At 46.1% G+C, this 26732-nt stretch overlaps 1 protein-coding gene across 2 annotated transcripts in view; it reads right to left on the bottom strand.

The window, feature by feature from the left end:
- ULK1 (unc-51 like autophagy activating kinase 1) overlaps positions 1 to 22113 on the bottom strand; it is a 75474-nt gene extending 53361 nt beyond the window's left edge. Inside the window, exons 1-7 of one of the 2 annotated variants that reach the window (XM_039332337.1) lie at positions 21784 to 22113; positions 20834 to 20908; positions 20290 to 20386; positions 18722 to 18814; positions 18574 to 18615; positions 3133 to 3165; positions 2870 to 2906 (exon numbers count right to left, since the gene is read on the bottom strand). In XM_039332337.1, coding sequence (XP_039188271.1) covers positions 2870 to 2906; positions 3133 to 3165; positions 18574 to 18615; positions 18722 to 18814; positions 20290 to 20379 — 295 coding nt within the window. In that variant the 5' untranslated portion in view covers positions 20380 to 20386; positions 20834 to 20908; positions 21784 to 22113. The remainder of the gene's footprint in view (positions 1 to 2869; positions 2907 to 3132; positions 3166 to 18573; positions 18616 to 18721; positions 18815 to 20289; positions 20387 to 20833; positions 20909 to 21783) is intronic. The other variant, XM_039332336.1, reaches the window with a different exon arrangement.
- Positions 22114 to 26732: the final 4619 nt, after the last annotated feature.

The raw sequence follows: 26732 nt of genomic DNA, 5'->3' as shown, positions 1-26732 counted from the left end.
TTATTATTGTTGTTGTTGTTGTTAGTTGCGAAGTCGTGTCCAACCCATCGCGACCCTGTAGACAACGTTCCTCCAGGCCTTCCTGTCCTCTACCATCTTCTGGAGTCCATTGAAGCTCACGTCTCCTGCTTCAGGGACTCCATCCAGCCACCTCCTTCTCTGTCGTCCCCTTCTTCTCTTGCCCTCCATCTTTCCCAGCATCAGGCTCTTCTCCAGGGAGTCCTTCCTTCTCATTCGGTGGCCAAAGTACTTGAGTTTCAACTTCAGGATCTGGCCTTCTAAAGAGCAGTCGGGGTTGATCTCCTCTAGGACTAACCGGTTGGATCGTCTTGCAGTCCAGGGGACTCACAGGAGTCTTCTCCAGCACCAGAGTTCAAAGGCCTCCATTCTTTGTCGCTCGGCCTTTCCTACAGTCCAACATTCACAGCCATACATTGCAACTGGGAAAACCATGACTATATGCACTTTTGTTGGCAGGGTGACATCTCTGCTTTTAAGTATGCTGTCTAAATTTGCCATAGCTTTCCTCCCCAGGAGCAAGCATCTTTTAATTTCTTTGGCTGCAGTCCCCATCTGCGGTGATCTTGGAGCCCAGGAAGATAAAATCTGTCACTGCCTCCATTTCTTCCCCATCTATTTGCCAGGAATTGAGAGGGCCGGATGCCACGATCTTGGTTTTCTTAATTGCCAAATGGATCCCAATTGCAAGAAGCTATCAACAGTGAAACCAGTAGCGTACCTTCTTCCTCAATAGTTCTTGACTTATGACAACTGAGCCCCAATTTTCCATTGCTAAGTGAGACAGTGGGTTTTGCCCCATTTATTGACCCTTCTGCATCTCTTGTTTTTGCCGGTTGACATGGGGCAAGATTAAACCCCAAAGAACGACAACCTGGATTAACACACAACGTGTTCCTTGATATAGATAGTCCTCGACTTTCGATCGCAACTCAGTCTCACATTTCCGTTACTCAGTGAGACAGTTAGTGAATTTTGCTTCATTTTTTTTTTTTTTTTTGACCTCTCTGCATCTCTAGTTACGGCCTGTGTAAGATTAATCCCCAAAGAACAACAACCTGGATTAACACACAACTTGTTTGAACCCAGGCCAGAAAGAACTGGACAAGGAAGCTTAATCAACACATCTTTCATCTTTGTGTTAGTGTTTTTGAAAGTTAAAACCAAACCAAAACATGGCGGCCTTGGAGGACTTGAATGCATTAGACTGATGGGAATTAAAAAGAGCTGCTGCATACAAATGGATCAACAGGGCCCAGCTTTCTGTCTGTAGATCATGAAAGACTTCAAAAGTCCCTTTGAAACATTTTAATTTGTTATGTGTGTTGCTGGACAGAGACGACCAAATGTTGTCAAGTGGGGTTTTTATTCTGATCAGATGGCTGGTTTATACAAGAGTCTGAATGAAAACATATTCCTAAATATCATGAATCGGGGATGAACTCCAGTCCTTCTGTCTGAAACACCGCCGCGTGGGGGAACACCCATTCAAGTAATTAGGCCATATTTTCCTTGCTTGCTCATTTAAGACACTTCTTAATTAATCGGATTTCAAAGTGTTTAGCAAAGTACAAGGTGATATATTCTCGCTTACCTAAAGACGCTTAAAAAGCAGAAACCCTTTATAAAGCCGGTTTCCAAACTAAAAGCCTTCCAGGTAGAGCAGGCCATTAATATTCCCCATTTTTTTTCCTTTACATGTGGTTCTCGACTTTTAACTGTGAGTCCAACATTTCACTCATAAGTCCTGAGAGTTGTAAAGCAGGTCATCACCTGTCTAGACCCAATTTTACAATCTTTTTTTCTGGTGCTCATAAAGCAAACACCAGGGACATTAAATGAACCCATTATTCACTCTGAGGTGGCTTTTGCTGGAATTTAGAAGCAAAAGCCAGTTTCTGGCCACTTGGGCGTCTCAAATGGCCACAAAACTTTGCCCACAGGGAGAGAGTTGGGTTGCTGTACATTGGAACTTAGAATCAGGGTTTCAAGTTCCATTTTCAGGGTCTGTCGTAACTTGGAATGATTGCTGAAACAGCCAATCATAATTAGAGGACTACCTTTATGGTGACCAAGTCACAAAATTTAAAATAGAGCACATGATAGTTAGATAGATAGATAGATAGATAGATAGAGAGATAGATAGATAGATAGATAGATAGATAGATAGATAGATGCTAGATGATAGAGAAAGAAAGAAAGAAAGAAAGAAAGAAAGAAAGAAAGAAAGAAAGAAAGAAAGAAAGAAAGAAAGAAAGAACTGGAGATATATAGATTAGATAGATAGATAGATAGATAGATAGATAGATAGATAGATAGATAGATAGATAGATAGATAAGATAGATAGTAGATAGATATACATAGAGAGATACAGAGATAACGATATGTACCTATATAAAAGAGAGAAAAAGCCCTACAAAATTTAACAATTCATTAAAGGCACCAAAACGATTTTTATATAAACTAAGGCTGTCAATCAAAATTTTGCTAGCCTTTGAGACCACCTGTGCTTCAATTGTTTAGTCTTGATGAATGTTGGCATTAATTATACCCGTAATTAAGAAGGAAAAAGCAACAAAAAAAATAAAAGTCCAGGACAAAAGTCCACCTCTATCAAACTGCTTGTCCAAAATGGTATAGGGTTTCCTGCCTGAGCAGGGGGTTGGACTAGATGACCTCCAAGGTCCCTTCCAACTTTATTATTATTATTATTAATATTAATATTATTATTACTACTATTATTATCATCATCTCATTTGACAAGGGATTTTGTTCCTGATGTTATTTTCTGCTTCCTAATATTGATGTTAATATTATGGAAGAATCAGAAGGCATTCTTAGAATACTTACTGTGCAAATAGTCAGCCAAATCACCACCATTGCAGTACTAAAAGAGGGAGTAGAAAGAAACAAGAATTCATAAGCTAAGCCAAATTATTAAACATTCAGGTTAATAAATAAAATAACAACCAGCACTCTGCAGTTCAGTATGGAAGCAGCATAAAACTTCAATCAATAAATAAAACCATGCATGAATTCTTTAAAAGAAGTTCAAAATTAAAATCCGTCTTAAAATATTTAACATTTCGGGAGATCATCTTAGAATCGCTCACCTCCATCACTAAATAAACGGAGTTTGCCATCTCCTAAAAAACAAAATGAAGCCATTATTATTTCACATCGCCGTTTGAAACCTGAATGACTCAAACTAGAAAAGAAAAATATATTGTTAAATAAATAAACATTAGAAGTCAGACATGCCCAGACCTGTCACTGTGAGAAAATTTAAAAAAACAACAACAGCTTTTTCAAATTCTCTTTTAACTTTGCAGGCAAGGGAAACAGAATTGGTGTCTCTGAATTGGCTAACGTATGAAGGAAAAATCTGCTACTTTTGTGAGATTTTGTTTTGTTTTGTTTTGTTTTTGTGGGGAGAACAAATGTTGCTAAAGCTTCAGGACTTATTTGTTTAGGACTGTGTTTGCAGAAAATACAGTTATGGTCCTCTCTGGTCAACAAATCCTACCCAACAGAGTCTTCTTCTAACCAACTCTCCAACATCTTCTAGACCAGTGGTTCTCAACCTTTTTAATGCCACGACCCCCAACCGGTCGTAAGTCGAGGACTACTCAACCGGTCGTAAGTCGAGGACTACTCAACTGGTGCAGCACCGTTTGCAGAATGGGCCTTTTGGCGGGCACAGCAGGGCAGAGACAGCCTGGACAATTCCTATTGGCTTTGGAAAGCCCATAGAGTTAGACTCTATTCAAGAGAGTCTATTCTATTGGCTTTCAAAAGCCAATAGAATAAAAGGGAGTAGCACAGCTAAGGAAAAGGGGGGAAAAATGGCGGACTGCATTGTTTGGCGACCCCTGTGAAATGGTCGTTCGACCCCAAATGGGGTCCCGACCCAAAGGTTGAGAACCACTGAGCTAGACATTTGTGGTAGAACTCAAGGGAAAAAAAAAACTAACGCCACCATATCTATCTGCAGATAGTCCTTGACTTACATTCATTCATTTAGGGAAAAAAATGACTTAGGATCGGTCCTCGCACGTACGTACGACCATTGCAGCATCTCTACCATCCCACGACCAGAATTTAGACAACCAGGTCTGTATCTGTGACAGTTGCAGCGTGTGATTGCCTTTGGCCCCCCCTTCCAACAAGCAAAATCAAGGAGGGAAGCTAGATCCGCTTAACGACCTCATGACTCACTTAACAAACTGTAGGTGATTCGCTTAACAACTGCGGCAAAAAAAAATAGTAAAATTGGGCACCTCTCTTGCTGCATAGTAGATCCCAATTGTGGTTGTAAGTCAAGGGTCCCCTGTACAAGTGGTCCTCACAACTGAGAACCAAAAGTTCTGCTCCTGACGACACGGTTGTTAAGTGAGTTTTACCCCCTTTTTACGACCTGAATCACTGCAGTTGCTAAGTGGATCTGGCTTCCCCCCTTGACTTGGCTGGTCGGAAGATGACAAAAGGGGGGATCACGTGACCCCAGGGATGGTGCAACCGTCATAAGTACACGCCAGTTGCCAAGCAGTTGAATTCTGCAAAGAATGACCACTGGGAGTCTGCAAAGTCCGAAGTACGAAAAATGGTCATGTCAGTTTTTTGGTGCCGTTGTAACTTAAACGATCACTAAATACACTGTTGTGAGTTGGGGACTTATGTGTAGTTGCCTAGAGCAGGGGTTCCCAACCCCTGGTCTATGGACCAGTACTGGCCTGCGGCATGCCAGCAACTGGGGCGCACAAACAAGCAAAGCCCCATCCGTGGATGCAGGCAGCACACAAAACCACGCACTCTCCAGTCCACAGAAAAACCTCTCTCCACGGAACCGGTCCCTGGTGCCTAAAAGGTTGGGGACCTCTGGTCTAGGGCAGGGGATCCCCAACCCCCAGTCCGTGGACCAGTACTGGGTCACGGCATGCCAGCAACTGGGGCGCACAAACAAGCAAAGCCCCATCCGTGGGATGCAGGCAGCACAGAAAACCAAGCACTCTCTGGTCTGCAGAAAAACCTCTCTCCAAGGAACCGGTCCCTGGTGCCCAAAAAGTTGAAGATCTATGGCCTAGAGCAGTGGTTCTCAACCTTTTTAATGCCGCGACCCCCAACCAGTCGTAAGTCGAGGACTACTCAACCAGTCGTAAGTCGAGGACTACTCAACTGGTGCAGCACCGTTTGCAGAATGGGACTTTTGGCGGGCTCAGCAGGGCAGAGACAGCCTGGACAATTCCTATTGGCTTTGGAAAGCCCATAGAGTTAGACTCTATTCAAGAGAGTCTATTCCATTGGCTTTCAAAAGCCAATAGAATAAAAGAGAGTAGCACAGCTAAGGAAAAGGGGAAAAAAATGGTGGACTGCGCTGTTTGGCGACCCCCGTGAAATGGTCGTCCGACCCCAAACGGGGTCCTGACCCACAGGTTGAGAACCACTGGCCTAGAGCAACTGCTCCTCCAGACGAGAGGCAGACATCCATCATTTAAGTCCAGAATAATCACACATCCGAGCGCACGGCTTCATTTAAAACTCCTTCCTGGTTATTCACGTTTGAGCTATGAATCTGCAGAAACTCGGCATGCACAACGCCGTGTCATCAAGTAAACAAGTTGCCTCGCTGGTCCTTCCACTTTACTGTCATCAACACTCTGCCATTCCAGGCAAGGCCACTGTTTACAAACCGTCCCAGCATTGTGCAATGCCACCCAAACAAACAAAACCACTTTAGATCTACCCGTGGGAGACAGACCAGCAGTGCACAGAGCCGCAAAAGGTTGGACTGCAATGGAATAAAACCTTCGTTTGCCGAATTGAGTGGAGCTGTCAAGTCTCCCCTGCCAAATTGCAGATCTTCACGCGACGGTAACAAAGACTTAAAAGGTTTGCCATATCGCCTTTCCATTCTCTAGTACAAAACGCCGTCGCCCAGGATTTAGGTCCACACAAGACGCCAAGCTCCGAACAAACCATCATCTGGCATTCATCTGAAACACTGCTTTCCAGAGTCTAGGTCCACACAAGACACCAAGCTACAAGCAAACCATCTTCTGGCATTCTTCTGAAACTTATCTCCTTAGGGTCTAGGTCCACACAAGACACCAAGCTCCAAACAAACCATCATCTGGCATTCATCTGAAACACTGCTTTCCAGAGTCTAGGTCCACACAAGACACCAAGCTACAAGCAAACCATCTTCTGGCATTCTTCTGAAACTTATCTCCCCAGATTCTAGATCCACACAAGACACCAAGCTACAAGCAAACCACCTTCTGGCATTCATCTGAGACGTATCTCCCCAAAGTCCACATAAGACTACAACCAAGCCATCATCTGGCATGTATCTAAAACACTGCTTTCCAGATTCTAGGTCCACACAAGACACCACACTTCAAACAAACCCTCTTCTAATAGTCACCTGAAACATTTCTCTCCAGATTTTAAGTTTACCCAGGATAGCAAGCTCCAACTTAACCACACCTCAGACAAGTGCAAGTTGCAGAGCCGGCAGACATTAATCGGCACAGCGTGCAACCGGAAGTATTTCTGCTGACCAAGCAAGTGTGTTTCCAGCAAGCAACGATCACCCAACTTGTTTTCCTACCGAAGGACTGACAGCTCTAGGTTGTCCATCACCACATCCAATCCAAAGCTGCTTGATCGGGAGCGGGGAACCAGCCAACAAGAAGCTTTAATTTAATGTTTTTTTAAAAAAATGCAAGCAAACTAGCAGCAATTTTCCCATCCCTTGAGGCTGGCTTTCAGCAGTCAGTGAAGGGGCCGATGGAATAAATCGACAATAACAGGGAAAAGGCAAGTAGAGGCAAGGATCTACGCTAGTTTTGCCTAACTGGGCCCCAATCTTCAAACATTATCAATTCACCAGGTGCCTTGAGGCCAGCCACAATCTCTCACCTCAAAAGCAATCTCCCGTATTTAAATGGTATGAAAAAGAAGTCACAACATTCCCTTCCTTTCCTCTCTCTTCCTCCCTCCCTTCTCCCTTCTCTTCCCTCTCCCTCTCTCTCCCTCTTCTCTCTCCCTCCCTCCTCTCCTTCCTTCCTTTTCCCTCCCTCCCCTCCTTCCTTCTTTCTCTCCCTTCCTTCCTTTCTTCCTTTCCCTCCCTCTTCTCTCCCTCCCTCCTCTCCTCTCCTTCCTTCCTTCCTTCCTTCCTTTCCCTCCCTCCTCTCCTTCCTTCCTTTTCCCTCGCTCCCTCCTTCCTTTTTTCTCTCCCTCCCTCCTCTCCTTCCTTCCTTCCTTCCTTCCCCTCTTCTCTCACTCCCTCCTCCTTCCTTCCTTCTCCCTCCCTCCCCTCCTTCCTTTTTTCTCTCCCTCCCTCCTCTCCTTCCTTCCTTCCTTCCCCTCTTCTCTCCCTCCCTCCTCCTTCCTTCCTTCTCCCTCCCTCCCCTCCTTCCTTCTTTCTCTCCCTTCCTTCCTTCCTTCCTTCCTTCCTTCCTTCCTTCCTTCCTTCCTTCCTTCCTTCCTTGTCTCTCTTCTTTACCACCCTTCCTCTCCTTCCTCTTTCAGCCTAAAGCCAAGAAAAAAATCAAAGCTGAACTTCAATATATATATACACACACACACACACACACACACACACACACACACACACACACACAGAGTCAGGAAGAAAACGGTCCAAAATAATCTTCTAAGAGAGGCAAAGAAAAGAACGGTATTTTTAGAATAGTGTCTGGGTGACCTTGGCTGCTGAGAAAAGCAGACTGGACTTGCCAAGAAAACTTCACAAAACTTGTGGGTCGCATGGATTAGTCAACCCTCCCTTAAAGTGTCCAAGGTGCAACACACATTGAGCTGAATAGAACTCAACATCCTACATCGTGGAATGATAGAAACCTCTTCACTGGCCTATCTGCTTTGTCTGCCGATGAGGACTGGAACGAGGGGGTAAAGAAGAAAGCAATCGGGTTCAAAAGAAATTGTCCTTCTTTTGCTCCATTTTTTTCCTATGCTCATCACTCAAGTGTGCACCAGAGTGGCATAAGCCCCCCCCCAAAAAATTGGCAACCTGCCTGGGGGGATTCTGGGAGTCCAAGTCCACCCATCTCAAAGCTAACCAGACTGAGAAACACTCATCTAAGTTAGATAGAATCTACGTAGAATAACAAGAGTTGGAAGGGACCTTGGAGGTCTTGTAGTCCAATCCCCTGCTCAGGCAAGAAACCCTATACCATTTCAGACAACTGGTTGGTCAATCTCTTCTTAAAAACTTCCAGTGTTAGAGCGTTCACAACTTCTGGAGGCAAGTTGTTCCACTGATTTAATTGTTCTCACTGTCAGGAAATTCCTCCTTAATTCTAGGTTGCTTCTCTCTTTGGTTAGTTTCCATCCGTTGCTTCTTGTCCTGCCTTCAGGCACCTTGGAAAATAGCTTGACTCCCTCTTCTTTGGGGCAGCCCCTGAGATATTGGAAGACTGCTATCCTATCCCCCCTCGTCCTTCTCTTCAGTAAACTAGACATACCCAATTCCAGCAGCCGTTTCTTATATGTTTTAGCCTCCAGTCCCCTAATCATCTTTGTTGCTCTTCTCTGCACTCTTTCTAGACTCTCAGCATCTTGGTGACCAAAACTGGATGCAGTATTCCAAGCGTGGCCTCACCAAGGCATTGTAAAGTGGTATTAATACTTCACGTGATCCTGATTCTATCCCTCTGTTAATGCAGCCCAGCACTGTGTTGGCCTTTTTGGCAGCTGCAGCACACGGCTGGCTCCTATTTAAGGGATTATCTACTCGGACTCCGTGATTCCTCTCACAGTTACTACTGCTGAGCCAGACACCGCCTTATACTACACCTGTACATTTGGTTTTTCTTGCCTAAATGTAGAACCTTGCTTTTTTCACCCTTGAATTTCATTTTGTTAGATAGCGCCCCGTGTTCAAATCCGTCCAGATCCTTCTGTCTCTTAAGCCTGTCTTCTGGAATGTTGGCTATTCCTGCCAGCTTGGGGCTGAATCCAACCCAACAGGTCACAGTCACATAACAGCTTCGGCCATCAATCATGGTTTACAACCCTAAAACATTATTATGTCATCCAGTATGATTTACAAGGGATTCAGAGCCAAAGAGCTGCATGTCACCTGCGATGCTAATCTGAAATCTTTATCAGATTAGGCCAGACAGATTCCCCATTCCAGGTTTCTGACTTGCTTTCTTTTGGGGGGGGGGGGTGGGAAGTTTCAAAGCTGAAATTTTATCTCGAGAGCCAACACCCATTTACCCTTTACCACTTAGGTCCTGCTTCAGATTTTTAGAAGAAAGGAATACAGGTAGCCCTCAACTTACGACCACATTCGAGCTACAACATTTCTGGGGTTAAGCCAGAGAGAGAGAGAGTTAAGTGACTTTGTCCCATTTTACGACCTCTCTTGCCTTAATTGTTATGTGAATCCCTGCAGGTGTTCAGTTAGCAACACAGGTTATTAACTGAATCCGGCTTCCCCATTGATTTTGCTCGTCAGAAGATCGCAAAAGGGGATCACGCCACGCAACCCTCGGACACTGCAACTGTCCTAAGTACATGCCAGTTTCCAAGTGGCTGGATTTTGATCATGTGACCCTGAGGCGCCCGCAACAGTTGTTAAACGTGAAAAATGTTCGTTTGTTGCTTTTCATACAAATGTTATGTGTATATTCCAGGGAGGCAGGGAGGGAGGGAGATGGAGGGAAGGAGGGAGAAGGAAGGAAGGAAGATGGAGGGAGGGAAGGAAGGAAGGAAGGAAGGAAGGAAGGAGAAGGAAGGAAGGAAGGAAGGAAGGAAGGAAGGAAGGAAGGAAGGAAGGAAGGAAGGAAGGAAGAAAGGGGGAGAATAGGAGGGAGGGAGGGAAGGAGGGAGGAAGATGGAGGGAAGGAGGGAGAAGGAAGGAAGATGGAAGGAAGGAAGGAAGGAAGGAAGGAAGGAAGGAAGGAAGGAAGGAAGGAAGGAAGGAAGGAAGGAAGGAAGGAAGGGGGAGAATAAGGAAGGAAGGAAGGAAGGAAGGAAGGAGAGAGAATAGGAAGGAAGGAAGGAAGGAAGGGGGAGAATGGAGGGAAGGAGGGAGAAGGAAGGAAGATGGAAGGAAGGAAGGAAGGAAGGAAGGAAGGAAGGAAGGAAGGAAGGAAGGAAGGGGGAGAATAGGAGAGAGGAGGAAGGAAGGAAGGAAGGAAGGAAGAGGGAGAATAGGAAGGAGGGAGGGAAGGAAGGAAGGGGGAGAATAGGAGAGAGGGAGGGAGGGAGGGAAGGAAGGAAGGAAGGAAGGAAGGAAGGAAGGAAGGAAGGAAGGAAGGAAGGAAGGAAAAAAAGATGGAGAGGGGGAAGGAAGGAAAGAAAAAAAGATGGTCACTAAATGAAAAAAACTACCTGTTTTTTTCAAAATAGAAGTTATGTGAATAATGTCACGCTCCACCCTTGCTCTTCAAGAAACTCCATGCCAGGGTTCAATTAATCTTGAGAAATAGCAGTGAAGTCACCCTACGGGCCCTATGACTAATGGCTGCTGCCAACGTTGTGGCTCGTGTCACTCTGGTGCACAATCAGGTGCCATGCGTAGGAAAAGACGGAGCAAAGGAATGACAGCTGAGTTAGCAAGTTGTCGGGTTTTTTTTTAAAAAAAGAATAACAAAACAGCCCCACCCAGCCACCCACCTGGCTGAATCATGACCTTGTGCCACCCTCGTGGGGTGCTTTGAGTTGGAAGCTCCTAGCATCTGAAGATTTTGTAACCTTTCTACACATTTTGCGTAGTCCTGGGCTAGAAACCGCCGTTTTTGACCGCAATCGAAAGTCACTGAAAGTGGGCACCTTATATAGTTTTCGCTCCAGTTTTTATTCCAGTGAGAAGCGTGCAAACCTGTTATGCTAACTATCACACCAGCTCGAGAACGGAGATATTTACCGCTTTGCAAATCACTCTGCAATTTTGACCACAAATTCCAGACAACAAATAATCATTTGACAAATAAGCAAACCACATTATGGCCGATCATGTTCAGGGTCCCTAGCTAACATCCAGGATCTCCTTGGCTGGGCTCTGTGCTAGAAGCCTGGCTTACAGCTTGATGCAATGGACAACCCGTTCTTGGCACTCTAACAAACCACGTTTATACAAGCCACGATTAAGGAAGACACCTCGAGTTAAGACACCACCATAAATCCACGCATAGGCATGACAGCCAGTTTGGGGTAGTGGTTAAGATGCTGGCCAGGAGGCAGCAAGACAGCGAGTTCTAGTCCCGCCTTAGACACAAAAGCCAACTGGGACAATCATCAGGAGACAGATGATGGATGAATGCCAGCTGGGTGACTTCAGAGAAGGGAGATGGTGAGTTATAGTCCTGGCTTAGGCATGTAAGTCGGCTGGGTGACTTTGGGACAATTGCCAGGAGACAACTGAGTGCCTTGGGACAAGGCGATGAGGAGTTATAGTCCTGCCTTAGGCATGTAAGCCAGCCCAACCCACCTCACAGGGAAAATAGGACGAGGAAAGACTATTACACATGTTTGCTGCTTTGAGTTATTTCCACAAATAATGGAGGTGGGATAAAAATCTAATTAAAAATACACCGACTTGCTCCCAAACGAATACAGCTGCTTTTATGCTTCCTTCCCTTCAACGCTCAAAAATTCATAGCTGTAGCACAAAACCTTTTAAAAACAAGCGTCAAGAATAAGTTCTAAAAATACTCTCTACAGCAGAGAGTAAGCAGCTCCTTGGGACTTTGAGCAATGAAGGCCCATTAATAGTTTTCAATAATACATAAGTAAAGTTTTAAGGGTCACCTTTTAGAGACAGGCTTAGAGTTTCATGGGGGAGGGAAGGAGGGAAGGAAGGAAGACAGAGAAATCAGAAGAATGAAGGAAAGAAGGGCAGAAAAAGGAATGAAAAAAGGAGGGAGGGAGGGAGGCAGGGAGGGAGGAACAAAGGAAGGAGATAGAAAGGGAGAGAGGGAGGGAGGGCGGAAGGAAGGAAAGGAAGGAAGGTGGGACAGAGAAATGAGGAAAGAAGATAGAAAAAGGGAGGGAGGAAAGGAGGGAGAGAAGGAAGGAAGGGAGGGAGAAAGTAGATGGAAAGGGAGGAGGGAGGGTCGGAGGGCGGAAGGAAGGAAGGAAGGAAGGAAGGAAGGAAGGAAGGAAGGAAGGAAGGAAGGAAGGAAGGAAGGAAGGAAGGTGGGACAGAAAAATGAGGAGCAAAGAAGATAGAAAAAGGGAAGGAGGAAAGGGAGGAGGGAAGGAGGGAGGAAGGAAGGAAGGAAGGAAGGAAGGAAGGAAGGAAGGAAGGAAGGAAGGAAGGAAGGAAGGAAGGAAATGAGCCAACTTCAACATAGCTTGGAAGAAAGGTTAGTAAACACTTCCACGGGACAGACAGAAAGATAAAACTTGGCCAGATGTAGCCCACTGTGGCTTTATAGCTACATGCCACCCCAATGTCAGGGTCCTGATTCAGCCCAACTTCCTTTGAAATAGCATCTTCTAATCCAGTTTGGCACCCATTCAATCTTTGGCCACTGAAAAAAATACACCATGGAGTAACGAAGGAGGAGATTAGCTCACCCCATCCTGGTTTCAACACTAGCTAGATTTTGTAACCGCACTTAGGAAGCGCTCCCTCAAGACTTACTGCAGCTTCCTTTCTTCAATTCTAAAATCAGTTCTTGTTAAGTCTGTGGCTTCTTAAGAAGGTAATAGAGTACATTTCTTCCCACGCTAAAACAATCCTTTTTTTAAAAAAAAAAAAAAAAAAAAAGCAAAGCTGTTTGCAGAAATATCTGGAGATTATTCGAGGCAAGGCCTGTTTTGAGGAAATGCAAGCAGAGGGACGTGGAGTCATAGGATTGGACAGGATCTTGAAGGTCATCTAGTCCAACCTCACTGCCCAATCAGGAGTCCTCACACCATCCCGCACAAATCAGAAGCCTCCAGCCATGGGAGCACCCACAAAGTCCGGGAATCAAGTCGATTCACTCTTGTGAAAGTCCTTCTTATTTCCCCCTCGGACGACGTCTTCAGACCAAAACCCAATTCAAATGGGAAATTGGGCACGTCGAGAGAGGGTTTATCTGGGCTTTTGATCAGAAGGTCCCACGGAGCTACAAGCAAGCAAAGGCTGAAGTACCTAAGGTCCATACATTGCCCTTAGCCGTAAACCACAGTCTACGAGCCACAATTGCTGGGTTCAGAAACCACACCGTTAGATCAGCAAGGCGATGCAGTAGCCGATGTGTGTGAAGGGGCTGCTGGCTACTTCCCCCAACATTGACGCAAGGCCTGCTTTGAGAAAATGCAAGCCAAGGGACATAGAATCGTAGGGCTGGAAGGGACCTTTTGTTGTTGTTAGTTGCGAAGTCGTGTCTGACCCATCGCGACCCCATGGACAACGTTCCTCCAGGCCTTCCTGTCCTCTACCATCTTCTGGAGTCCATTGAAGCTCACGCCTGCTGCTTCAGGGACTCCATCCAGCCACCTCCTTCTCCGTCGTCCCCTTCTTCTCTTGCCCTCCATCTTTCCCAGCATCAGGCTCTTCTCCAGTGAGCCCTTCCTTCTCATTAGGTGGCCAAAGGACTTGAGTTTCAGCTTCAGGATCTGGCCTTCTAAAGAGCAATCAGGAAGGGACCTTGGAGGTCATCTAATCCAGCCCCTGCCCAATCAGAAATCCTCAGACCATTCCAGACAAACGCTAGTCCAATTTTTTCTTGAAAAAACACCAGTGATGAAGCACCCCCAACTCCGAGGAGAGGCAAGCAAGCCATCCCACTGCTTCTTAATTCTCCCTGCCAGGAAATTCTTTCCTATTTCCAGATTGGAGCTCCCTTTGACAGCATCTTCAGATCAAAAACCAATTAAAATGGGGAATTGGGCAAGCTGAGAGAGAGAGAGAGAGAGATTTATCTGGCCTTTTGATCCGAAGATCCATCAGGAACCAGGTAAGCTGCAGGCAAGCAAGAATGAAGTAACAAAGCATCTCCTCCCCCCCCCCCCAAGTTGGAGGTGGGGAGAAATTTAAAACTCTTTTTAAATGATCCAGATGGTAAACCAAGATCCCCCAGGCTGGTTGATCTTTTTCTCATTAGCAGGGAGTTGCTTGAAGTGAAATTGCAGCGAGGAGGACATAAAAAAGGTGGACTTGACCTTAAAAGTTAGCAAAACTCTGCGCTCTGCTGTATCGTCTGCTGAAAACCGAACGGTTGGGCTAAAATAAGTTGTTCCTTTTTTCCAATTCAAGAAACTGGAGGGAAGCAGCTCAGGACTAGCCTCAGGAAGAGAATGTTATTTATTTTTTTCAAAAAAATGCGTAAAGCTGAATCTGTATTCCAGACGATAATTCCTGTTTGCTGCAACTGGAGGCATACAAACCCCGTTTGGTTCCATTTATACAACAGGCCCATCAAGCAAACTCTCTTTTCTGGTTGACTGGATCCCCTGCTTAAGCCATGGCTTCTCCGTACATTCTCCTTACCCATAAACCACAGTCTACAAGCCATCATAGCTGGATTTGGAAACCACACCAAGCTCCATCAGCAAGACGATGCTGTCACCAATGTGTGAACATGGCTACTGGCTAAGTCCCCGAAACCTCCTTCTCTAGCTCAGCAGCTGCAACCACGTCCACAACATTATTCTTTGATTGCAAAAATCCCTGTTATGACTTTGTAGGGCCCCTATAAAAGGATGCAGACTAAGACACACAATTCCAAAAGGTTCTGCTTTTCGGGGGTCCTAAAAAAAACTTCACCTGAGTTTTTCCTGGAAGTTCAAATCCCTGAATTTTTTTGCAACTCGGGGTGATTAAACTCATGCTTCGTATTGCTCTGGGGCTTGGAAAGCCCTCAAGTCACTAGTTCTCATGAGGAATGCAAGACTCTAGAGCAGGCATGTCCAATGTACAGCCCACGGGCTACATAAAGCCCTGGTGGCCCCATAAGATCATAAAGAATAAAGGAAAAAATTGTTATTTATATGCTGCCGTTTTAACCATTCAGTTGTGTCTGACTCTTGCCGACTTTATAGGCAGATGTTCTCCATACTTATAAAGTTATTTATAGACTATATTATTTATACATGTTAATTATACACTTTATAGGTGGCCCAAGACAGTTCCTCTTCCCTCAATGTAGCTGAAGGTAGGACAAAACCACAATCGTGGTTTAGAACAGAGTTCCCCAACATTTCCAGCTTCGTGGATCGGTGGAGGGGACGGTTCACGCAAAGGGCCAGCACGTGTGCGCAAGCACACGGCTCCATTTGCGCAAGCGGTGTGCACGCGCGCCTGCCATTCACACAAACGGAGCGCACCCACTCGGACAAGTGAGGATGCACGGGTGCACTTGTTGGCCGTTTCCGCAGCCCAGCTGCAAACACCTCACGACCCACTCGTGGGCCCCAGCCCATGGGTTGGGGACCCCTAGTTTAGCACTTAAGCCACTTACAAAGCCAGACCTGGTTAAACCCTCACGCTGTTCTTCTCCAGCTGCGAGGAGACAGATCTACTTAATTCTCCTCTTTCATTTTTCCTTTTGTGCTAAGTCTTTTAAGCTGTGAACCAGGGAAGGCGATGCAATCTATCTCTGGGCACTTGTGAGTTAAAGGCTGGGAGAAACACCTCTTTAAATAAACACCTATCAAATAACCGAAAACACAGCCCACTGTCCAAATTCCAGAGTCTTGTTTTCCAAGAACCCCAACAGTTGTGTTTCCTCACGCAGGCTGCAGCACTGAATCGCAACACACAGGCCAACCTTACACAACATTCGTGTCCTGTATTTTATACTACGCCGCCGTTTAATTGCAGAGTTCTCAGACAAAAGGCTGGATTCTGTCTGCTCCGTTTTCAAGTTGGGGACGGGGGATAGGGGAAAATTAAAGAATATAGTATACAGGCGAATAGTTGGAAGGGACCTCGGAGGTCTTCTAGTCCAGCCCCCTGCTCACGCAGGAGACCCTACTCCAGGGGTAGGCAACCTTGGCCCCTTCGTGACTCGTGGACTTCAACTCCCAGAATTCCTGAGCCAGCATGAGGGAAACTTTGGCCCCTTCATGACTCGTGGACTTCAACTCCCAGAATTCCTGAGCCAGCATGAGGGAAACTTTGGCCCCCTCATGTCTTGTGGACTTCAACTCCCAGAATTCCTGAGCCAGCATGGGGGAACTTTGGCCCCCTCATGACTTGTGGACTTCAACTCCCAGAATTCCTGAGCCAGCATGGCTCAGTCTGGAAACCTCTCCCTTTCCCCTCAGCGTGGCTGGCTCAGGAATCCTGGGAGTTGAAGTCCACGAGTCATGAGGGGGCCAAAGTTTCCCTCATGCTGGCTCAGGAATTCTGGGAGTTGAAGTCCAGGAGTCACAAAAGAGCCAAGGTTGCCTACCCCTGACCTATCCCATCTCAGACAAGTCTCTTCTTAAAAGCCTCCAGTGGTGGAGCACCCACATCTTCTGGTGGCAAGCGGTTCCATTGATTATTTGTTCTAACTGTGGGGAATTTTCTCCTTAATTCTATTTTGGATCGCTGATAAGCTTCCATCTGTTACTTCTCGTCCTGCCCTCAGGGGCTTTGGAGAGCATGTCCACCCCTCTGTGACAGCCCCTCAAATACCAAAAGGCTGCTATAAGGTCACCAGATCAACCTAATAAGAAGCTCCAAACTGTTTTTCCTCCAGGTGATTTCCTCCCACCCAGTTTGAAGCAAGCCAGAACAAATTCGGGAGGGAAGTCGGCGTCCACAGCAAGCCTTACAACAAAAAGCCACCGAAGACTACACTTCCCAGCATGCATGGCGTGCATGGCAACAGTCACGCCACAGAGTTCCAGAGGCATCGAATTGCAAGCCTGACGCAAAAGCCGCTCTTGGCCAATCCGAGCCGGCCAAAAGAATGTCAACAAACAAGGCAGCCTGGAGACCACATGACGGGCCAGACAGGCGAACCAGCCTCAGATGCACAATTGCAAGACTGACTCTTGCACACCACCCTCTCTTGCACACCATCCCCGCCTGTGGAAAGCAACAACACAATTAAAGGCGACACTAATCTCCAGACAAAGGTCTGGGATGGAAGCCGGCCCAGTGATCTGCTTCCAAAGAGGATTTAGGCAATTCTACCAGAAAAGCAGAGTGCTTGTGTACAGACACACACACACACACACACACACACAATTGCACAGCATTGCCAACCCTGCAGAGGCAAACAACCTTGGTCAATTTCATTGGGAAACCTCACCAAGCCTTTTGCATATTTCCTGAAGAAGGCGGGTTGCCCAGGCAGAGAGCTGTAAACATCCACGCCAAAAAGTTATTTCCACACAAGGAGAGATACAACAGCTCAACACTCAAAAAGCCCCATCCGGGTCCCTTTTAACTGCAACCGAAACGAAATCCATCATTCTACTTTTGACAAAAAGCCTGGGGGGGGGGGGAACCCAAAACACAGATACGTAACAGGAAATACCTTTCCTGTTCAGGCTTCATCTATGTACTTTATAATTTTGTTTGGGGTTTTTTTGTTTTTTGTTTTAAATCACAATGTAACTGAACGAAGGGCCCCAAATTCCCCAAAGGAAAAAATAAATAAACAAACAGGTTAAACCAGCAACAGTAACAATGCCAGCAGTAAGATTTTAAACAAGGGCCACACAAATACAGACGGCGCAGATCCCCAAATTATAGCAATGCACTCTTAAACCAACCGTGTTTCTTTTTTAAAAAATAACCTGCAGCTCTTTAAGGATTACAAAAAAAAACCAACAACAATCCATAAAACCTCTTTTAAAGATCGCCTTTTGGGGGGGGGCATTGCATGCTAAAGCAACTAGACCCAGAGACAGTTTTTTCCCCTTGTGCCATCGCTCTAATTCCCACAGCACTGTCTTATATCGAAGGATATTTACCCATGCAGTAGGGCTGCATTACTATTATCCTACTCATCTTTTCTACTATCTTCTCCTATTCTTATATTACTCTGTTGTTTGTATGTATACTGAAAGTTTATGCACCAGAGACCAATTCCTTGTGAGTCCAATCACATTTGGCCAATAAAGAATATTCTAATATTCTATAATCTAATATTCTGTATTCTAATATTCTATACAAAGCTCCCCATTTCAGCTCCATGAGTTAGAGGTAAATCTAGTTAGCATTTTTATCCAGTCATCCCCTATAAAGACTAATTAAACAACACCCTCTTCGCCACAAAGCCCCCCATTTCAGTCCCATGAGTTAGAGGTAAATCTAGTTAGCATTTTTATCCAGTCATCCCCTATAAAGACTAATTAAACACCCTCTTCGCCACAAAGCCCCCCATTTCAGCCCCATGAGTTAGAGGTAAATCTAGTTAGCATTTTTATCCAGTCATCCCCTATAAAGACTAATTAAACACCCTCTTCGCCACAAAGCCCCCCATTTCAGCCCCATGAGTTAGAGGTAAATCTAGTTAGCATTTTTATCCAGTCATCCCCTATAAAGACTAATTAAACAACACCCTCTTCGCCATTGGCTTGACCCATCAACCTTTCCCTCGTCCCTCTTCCCATAAATCTTTGGACCGAAATTCAGAATAAAATACCTGGAAGTCGTAGAGAGCCACAATGTTATCATGTTTCAGTTCCTAGAAAGAGAAAGAGGGGAGGGGGAACAGTTACTTATAAAAAAAACCCCATAAACACAGCTTGTAATTCAGTCTCTCCAAAGTCCCAGTTCTCTTCCCAATTTACCTTCAAGATCTTGATCTCCTTTCCCAAGAGAGTTTGGGATTTTGCCAAGTTTTTCTTGTTAATGCATTTGATGGCCACCTCCACTTCAGGTTTCTGAAAGTTGGAATATTCAAAGGTCAACAGGAGCTCCCGAGTTTTTCAGTCACACACTTCAAACACACCCACAAGGCTCAGCTAATGCCCCCCTCCCAAAAAAACCCTGACTTATAAAACACAATATCTGACTTTGCACTGCAGACAGGGTCAAATGTACACAAACAACATTGTCAGTAGTTTTGAGTTGCTCGGAGCCACGAGATAGGCAGCGGATAAATTTGATAATAATGGAACAGTGTTAAAAGTTGATCTGAAAATGTTGGCTGTTTGGGTTTTTTTGGCCTTTAGCCAAGACAAGTCCAGACTTGCCTGCTCCGATTTAATTTCTTTTCCCTCTTAACATGTCCTCCAGCACAAAACCGCTTCCAAATTAAATAAGGCCTTAGTTCCAGCAACAGACTTTCACGAAGTATGCAAACTTCTGCCTTCTCCCTTCACCCTTCTTAGTTCCAGCAACAAACTTCCACGAAGTGTGCAAACTTCTGCCTTCTCCCTTCACCCTTCAGGTCCCCCAAATAAATAATTATTATACCCTTCAGGTCCCCCAAATAAATAATTATTATAGCCTGTGAAGAAGAGGAAACAGACAAATCTAGAGATGCTCTTTTTTTAGCAAGAATGGCTCAACCCTGCTAGAGAAGCAATTTTAATTTTGCAAACTCTTCTTTGCCAAGATCCTTCCTATTCAAAAAACAAAACTCTGTCTTTATCTTTATCCTCCAAAGATAATTATTAGATTTTGGAGACGGTCCCACCAATCCTTGTTAATACATAAAATGCAGCCTTATTACCCTGCTACCAGCCTAAAGCAATCCAGGTGTTTTCTTGCCTTGAGGTTCTTAAGTCGCCCATAGCGACCAGGCTATTAAATAGAAGCCCAAAATATGTTTATTTATAGATCCTCCAGGATAACAAGAGGGTTTTTTTTTTTCCCCTTGCTTTGTGGCTGCTTTAAGATAAGAAGCCTTGCCAAGCCAGGAAGATAAGGCTTGCTTTTTTTTTTCCCCCTGTGCCTAAGTAAATTCTCCATTTCTTTCCCATAATTGCATCAGCCCAGTGATTCAGTCTCTGCCCCTTTTTTGCAAAGTTCCTTGAGAAAATTGTGGCTGTTTTTAAACAGATCTTTGGGGATCTTAGAGAATCACACTGTCACCTGCTTGTCCTGCCTACTTGTGGATTAATTTGAAATTTTGGGATTGCTGGAAAAAGTCAGAGAAGAGGAAAAGAGGTTATCTACCAGTCCCAACATAGATTTAGAAGTATGAACTTGTCTTTTGCTTGCTGTAAGGACCAAGTCGATTGAATCAATGGTTGAATTGCTCCTTTTTCACTGCCTAATCTGATATTGACATTTCCAGACAGAATTGAGAAGGACCCGTTGCTTATCACAACAGAAAGATCACCTAAATTCCTCTCCCCCCCCTTTTTTTTTTTAAAAGGAGGCCAGAAAATAAAATAAAATAAAAAACTACCTCTTTGTGCCTGCCTTTAAAGACCACCGCGAAAGCTCCATGCCCGATCAGATCTTTCCTGCTGAATTCAAATTTTCCAACCGCTTCCATGTCGTTTCTGAAGGCGGGTGACAAAAAATAAATAAGTTTTTTTTTAAAAAAAAAAAAATACAAAATTGAAAAGAAAGAAGGGGGAGAGGAAAGGAAATCCAAGCTTTTTGATAGCCAAAATATTTCTTTCCCAGAAAAGTGGGGGTGGGAAAAAGAGAAAAAACAGGAGCCGGTTTTCTAAGCTGCTCCTCTCCTTCCCCTTGGGATCATTCTCACCAGGAACTAGAAACTTGAAAAAGTACAGTAAAGGTTCTCTCCTGTCAATCCAGGGGTATGTGGGGGGAGGGAGGGGTGTTTAATTCCCATATGGCCCCCTACTTTTGGTTGGAAAGAGATCGGGGTCTATCCTGGTGAGCTCCCCCCCATTAATGCCTGTGGGGCGGGGAAATAAGTGCTGGGAGACCCCTAAACCAAGCCAACCGCCCCCCCAGGCCACCGCCGACTCGTTGCCCACCTTAAACGCCCCCAGGCGGACGCGAGGTGCTCATCGCCCCCAGGAGCTGCTCCGATCCGTAGTCGCCAAGGCCACCTTCAGGATCCCAAGAAGGGGGGGGGGAAAAGAGACCACTTTATTAAAGTTTCCCCTCCCCCAAAAAAGAAAAAGGGGGTGGGAAAATCTCCCCCCTCCCCCAGCCTCTCCTTAAGAGCCAAGCCACCTTCAGGATCCCCAAAAGAGGAGGAAGAAAAAGAAAAGTCCCCCCCCAAAAAAGGGGGGGGTTGGGAAACTCTCCCCCTGCTCCCCTCCCCCAGCCTCTCCTTAAAAGCCAAGCCACCTTCAGGATCCCCAAAAGGGGGGGAGCAGGAAAAAGACTTTATTAAAGCCCCCCCAATAAAAGGGGGGGGGGTGGGAAACTCTCCCCTGCTCCCCTCCCCCAGCCTCTCCGTAAGAGCCAAGCCACCTTCAGGATCCCCAAAAGGGGAGGAGCAGGAAAAAGACTTTATTAAAGCCCCCCCCCAATAAAAGGGGGGGTTGGGAAACTCTCCTGTGCTCCCCTCCCCCAGCCTCTCCTTAAGAGCCAAGCCACCTTCAGGATCCCCAAAAGGGGGGGGAGCAGGAAAAAGACCACTTTATTAAAGTCCCCCCCAAAAAAAGGAAAAGGGGGGGTTTGGGAAAAACCCCCTTCCCCAGCCTCCTTAAGAGCCAAGCCACCTTTAGGATCCCCAAAAGGGGGGGAGCAGGAAAAAGACTTTATTAAAGCCCCCCCCAATAAAAGGGGGGGTTGGGAAACTCTCCCCTGCTCCCCTCCCCCAGCCTCTCCTTAAGAGCCAAGCCACCTTCAGGGTCCCCAAAAGAGGGGGGGGGAGGAAAAAGACCACTTTATTAAAGTCCCCCCCCAATAAAACGGGGAGGGTTTTGGGAAACTCTCCCCCCCCCCAGCCTCCCCTCCCGAGCCCCAACTCCACCTTAAGCGTCCTCGCCTCTCGGGCCGATGCCGGGCGAGGCTGGGCGACCCCCGCGGCCCCCGCTGCGCCCCCGCCGGCCGCGCCACCGCTGGCCAGATGCGCGCCGGGCGTCGGATGCGGAGGCCGGGCTGGAGGGAGGCGGCGAGGGGCGTCCGCCCCCCAAGAAGCGGCGAGGCAGAGGGGAGAGGGGTCCGAGGCCAAGCGGGGAAGGCGACACCTCCGGCGGGGTTGCGCGGCTGCCGGGCTCCGCTGCGCTAAAGGAGCCGCTCGCTTGCTCGTCCGCTCGCTCGCTCGGTCGCAAAGGCAGCGCAGGCGCCGCCGAGCCCAGGGCCGCCTGCCAGCCAGCCAGCCAGCCGCGTCCAGCCTCCCGAAGCAGGCGGGGAGGCGGCGAGGGCGGCCTTTTAAAGGCGCAGCCGCCGCGGGTGAGTCAGGCGCCCGCTAGCTGAGAAGGAGAGGCTGGGGACGGGGGGGGGGGGCAGAAAGGCTGGGAACTGGAGGGGAGTCTCCTCTTAAGGGTGGGTGGGAGACAGACAGACAGACACAGAGAGAGAGAGAATCCAAGGCAGAGGAGGCAGTGGAACTGCCCGCCACTTGAAGATGGCTCTGGTGTGCAAAGAATTCCTCCCCCCCCCCTTTTGGAGCGATTTGGGTCGCTCCCGCCGTGGTGGGCTGCTGGGCAAAAGGGGCATTGAGGGGGAGGTTGAAAAAAAATGTTTGTCGCTGGGAGGAGGGAGAGGAAGAAGGGAGAGAAGAGGAAGGAGAAAGAGGGAGAAAGGAAGAAAGAGGTGGAGACTGGAGAGGAAGGAGAGAAGGAGGAAGAAACGAAGGAGGAAGAAGGGAGGGAAGAAGAAGGAAGAGGAAGAAAAGGGAGAGAAGAAGAAGGAAGAGGAAGAAAAGGGAGAGAAGAAGAGGTGAAGAATGGAGGGAGAAGAAGGGAAGGAAATGAAGGAGAAAGGAGAGGAGGAGAAGAAAGGAAAAGAAGGGAGAGGAAGAAGGGAAGAAGGAGAGGAGAAAGAAGGGAGAGAAGGAGAAGAGGAAAAAAGAAGAAGAGGAAGAGTAGGAGAGGAGGAAAAGGAAAAGAGAGAAGAGGAAGGAGAAGGAAGAGAAAGAAAAAGGAAGAGGAGGAGGAGAGAAGGAAGAGGGGAAGGAGAAAGAAGAGAAGGAAAAAAGGGGAGAAAGGAGAAGAAGGAGAGTATTTTTCATAATCTCGGGGCAGATGGGGAAAGAAAAGGAGAAGAGCTATTTTTTCATAATAATGGAGAAGAAGATTTCCCCCCTCCCATAATAATGGAGGAGAAAACTCACTTAAACCGTTTGTAGTATCCTTCTAAGAGCCCAGTTCATAAACACCAAAACGTTGAGCTTCCAATGCCAACTCTGTGCATCTACCACACATCCCCCATTCCTAGCAAGGGAATGCTGTGGTATGTTTTTTAAAAAAGATTACTCTTGTTTTTATGGCTATGATCCCTATTATTAACTAGTCCTCCTGCTCTGTTATTAATACAACCATTCCTGGCAACAGCTCCCACTGTTGCTGTAATCTGCTCTAGGTTATTTACCCAAACACCTACCAGGCGGGTTGTGTTCTAATAACTGCTACTGGTCTTGTTCTGATACGAAATCTGGATTTGTTTTAATACTTCTCCTGAAGGTAGAGTCCCTCCCTCCTGCCGTCTTTGAAGTGCCCGTCTCGCCTACTCTTTCCTTGTGGCCTCCCATCCCTGGCAGGCAAAGCTCTGTTTGCAAACAAACAAACAAACCCAAGGCAAAAAAAAAAAAAAAAAATAGAGGCAAATGTCAGCTGGGGAGGGGCAGCATTGGATGGAAGGCATGCAGGGTGCTTTTATCTTGGGGGGTGGGGAGTTAATTCCCAGCCTCTTTGCAGGCGGCTGGGGGGGGGGGGTTTGGATTCCCATGTTTCCACTGATAATTGCAGATAACTGCAAAGAAGGGATAAAATATGCTTCAGCCCTTTGAGGTAGGCCAGGCAAGAAGCACAAGTAGGAGAATTTGCTTTTGTCTTTCTGGCGAGGTTTCATTGACGGAATCTTTGAAATATGAACGCATTTCTCCCCTTCCAAAATGCTTCCCACGCCTTCCCTCCTCCTGTGGGCTGAGAAGTCTTTTACAAATCAGGTGTCCTGTGTGTGTGTGTGTGTGTGTGTGTGTGTGTGTGTGTGTGTGTGTGTGTGTTCTTGTCTCTGGAGGGAGGAAACGGAGGGAAGGAGGGAGGAAGGAAGGAAGGAAGGAAGGAAGGAAGGAAGGAAGGACAATGAGAGGAGAAGAAGGAAGAAAAATAGAGAGGGAGGAAAATGAGAGGGAGGGAGGGAGGAAGGAAGGAAGGAAAATGAGGAAGGGAGGGAAGGAGGAAGGAAGGAAAATGAGAGGAAGTAGGAAGGAAGGAAAGAAATTAGGGAGGGAGGAAGAAAGGAATGAAATTTGGGAGGGAGGGGAGGAAGGAAGTAACGAGTGAAAATGAGAGAAAGGGAGGAAGGAAGGATTGATTTCCCCGATTTGAAAATGATCAATGGATTCTAAACTTGTATTCTCTTTTCTAACAGCCAAATCCTACGGCTCAATCTTCTTCAGTTTGTGACCAACTTTAGTTCCAGTTCTTTTTCATTACCAAGATACACGGCATACTTGAGTGTGTAAAACAGTTATTCCAGCCTGAATCATCTTTCATCCCCTGTGGATCCATACGTTTCTCATAGTCCAAAAAGCATCTCTGTTACCTTGACTCAGAGAAGCAAACCTTGTGTATGATGGTCCCTTCTTTCAATCTGCATCTTTCCTTTTCCAATGACTCTAAGCCATAGCCAACATGCTAGGTGGGAGTTGTATATACTTGGATATTCCCTAGAATCTACTGCTGGCCCAATACAGGTGGAAGTTTGTAGTCTACACTATTCCACCCTCTATCAACAATCAGATGCAAGATACGTGCCAGGAAGGACAGTTCCTTGAAGAATTTTACCAATTCATGGTCATCTGCCAAGAAGGTTATGAGTCATCCAGTCCTGGGTTTTGATCTTGGTTGTCTTTAGATCTTATTGAAGTCAACCCTAAGAAAAGGAGGACCTCTTGTTTTCTGGTGTGACTATCCACACAAAACTATTGGTCATAGATAGATGGATGGATGGATAGATAGATAGATAGATAGGAAGAAGAAGGAAGAGGAAGAGGAAGAGGAGGAGGAGGAGGAGGAGGAGGAGGAGAAGAAGAAGAAGAAGAAGAAGAAGAAGAAGAAGAAGAAGAAGAAGAAGAAGAAGAAGAAGAAGAAGAAGAAGAAGAAGAAGGAGAAGAAGAAAGATGATTATTATTTTGATAAAGTATGTGGTTCTTTTTACTTTGTGCGTTGGACTTTCTTGATTAATATTTAACCTACTCGTGCAATTTCCACTAAACATCCACTTGGCTTCATGAGAAGATTGGTCTAAATAATCCTGATTTTTGAATAAAAGAGATGGTGACTCTTGTCACCCTTTCTGCTTTGAAAGTATTGGATGTATCACTGCTTAATTATCAACATTAGGCTCATTGTGCTAAGTAGTTGCTCGGTTGTATAATGAATTAGTGATGTCAGGGACAATACCCTGGCTGCAGGAGCACACTGGGGTGTGCATGAGTTTGGGAGAATTCCACTGGAGTCATTCTGGGAAGGGTAGACGTCAAAAAGTTGAACCAGGGTTGTTGAGTAATCCTTCCCTTTGTTAAGCTAATTCCTGTGGTCACTCCGGCCTTACCTGGAGCTCACCAGATGTTCTTTGATGAGTGCTCCCAGATTTTCCAGTCAGCCAGATCAAGTTCTTACTAAGCCTGGCCATGGTTTACTGATTCTCCCACAGCTTGCTGGGTCTGCACATCGACTTGGTTTATAAGCTGGTGTCTTGGTTAGATCACTTTCTGACAAATATTTGGCAGGCAAGGCGATCAAACCAGTTAGTCCTAAAGGAGATCAACCCCGACTGCTCTTTAGAAGGCCAGATCCTGAAGTTGAAACTCAAGTACTTTGGCCACCTAATGAGAAGGAAGGACTCACTGGAGAAGAGCCTAATGCTGGGAAAGATGGAGGGCAAGAGAAGAAGGGGACGACAGAGGATGAGGTGGCTGGATGGAGTCACTGAAGCAGGAGGCGTGAACTTCAATGGACTCCAAAAGATGGTAGAGAACAGGAAGACCTGGAGGAACGTTGTCCATGGGGTTGCGATGGGTCGGACACGACTTCGCAACTAATAACAACAAACAGCCAAACGTGACACTGGTTGGCTAGGAATAGGACGTGAGCTGTGAGGAGTGAAGCATCTTTCTACTGTATCAATCGGCTGTTTTGCACAGCCCACACAAAGCCACATTGAGAAGTTTAATTTTGTTCAGAAGCAAAACTTTCCCACTCTGAAAAGAGCACGGCTTCCTGGCCGGTAGATCCAAGAGAAGAGTTTACATCCCGCTTTTTCTCAACGCTGTTAGTTTACTCTACCTAGAACACACGGAGGTGACTAAACATAGAAGCCCTAATCTTCTTTCTCCAACTCTCCTATCTGGTGCCTTTCCTTGGCTGTTTGATATTCCAATGCCCTTTTCCTTGCTAAGGGGCAGGCAAATAATAATCATGATGATAACGATGATGATAATAATAATAATAATAATAATAATAATAATAATGATGATGATGATGTCTGGATAGTGGATGTGGCAGTGCCTGGAGACAGCAGAATAGAAGAGAAAGAAATGGAGAAGATAACCAAATACAAAGACCTACAAATAGAAATAGAAAGACTGTGGCAAAAGCAAGCAAGGGTAGTACCAATAGTCATAGGCTCCTTGGGTGCAATCCCAAAACAACTGGAGCACCACTTGAACACCATTGGCATTGACAAATTCGCTATTAGTCAATTGCAAAAGGCGGCCTTACTAGGAACTGCTTCCATCCTGCGACGATATCT

Source organism: Crotalus tigris, unplaced genomic scaffold (genome assembly GCF_016545835.1).
Source record: "Crotalus tigris isolate CLP2741 ecotype Arizona unplaced genomic scaffold, ASM1654583v1 scf7180000024461.2689607, whole genome shotgun sequence".
Lineage (NCBI taxonomy): Eukaryota > Metazoa > Chordata > Lepidosauria > Squamata > Viperidae > Crotalus > Crotalus tigris.
The sequence above is the reverse complement of the archived record's forward strand: the minus strand, read 5'-3'. Positions and strand labels throughout refer to the sequence as shown.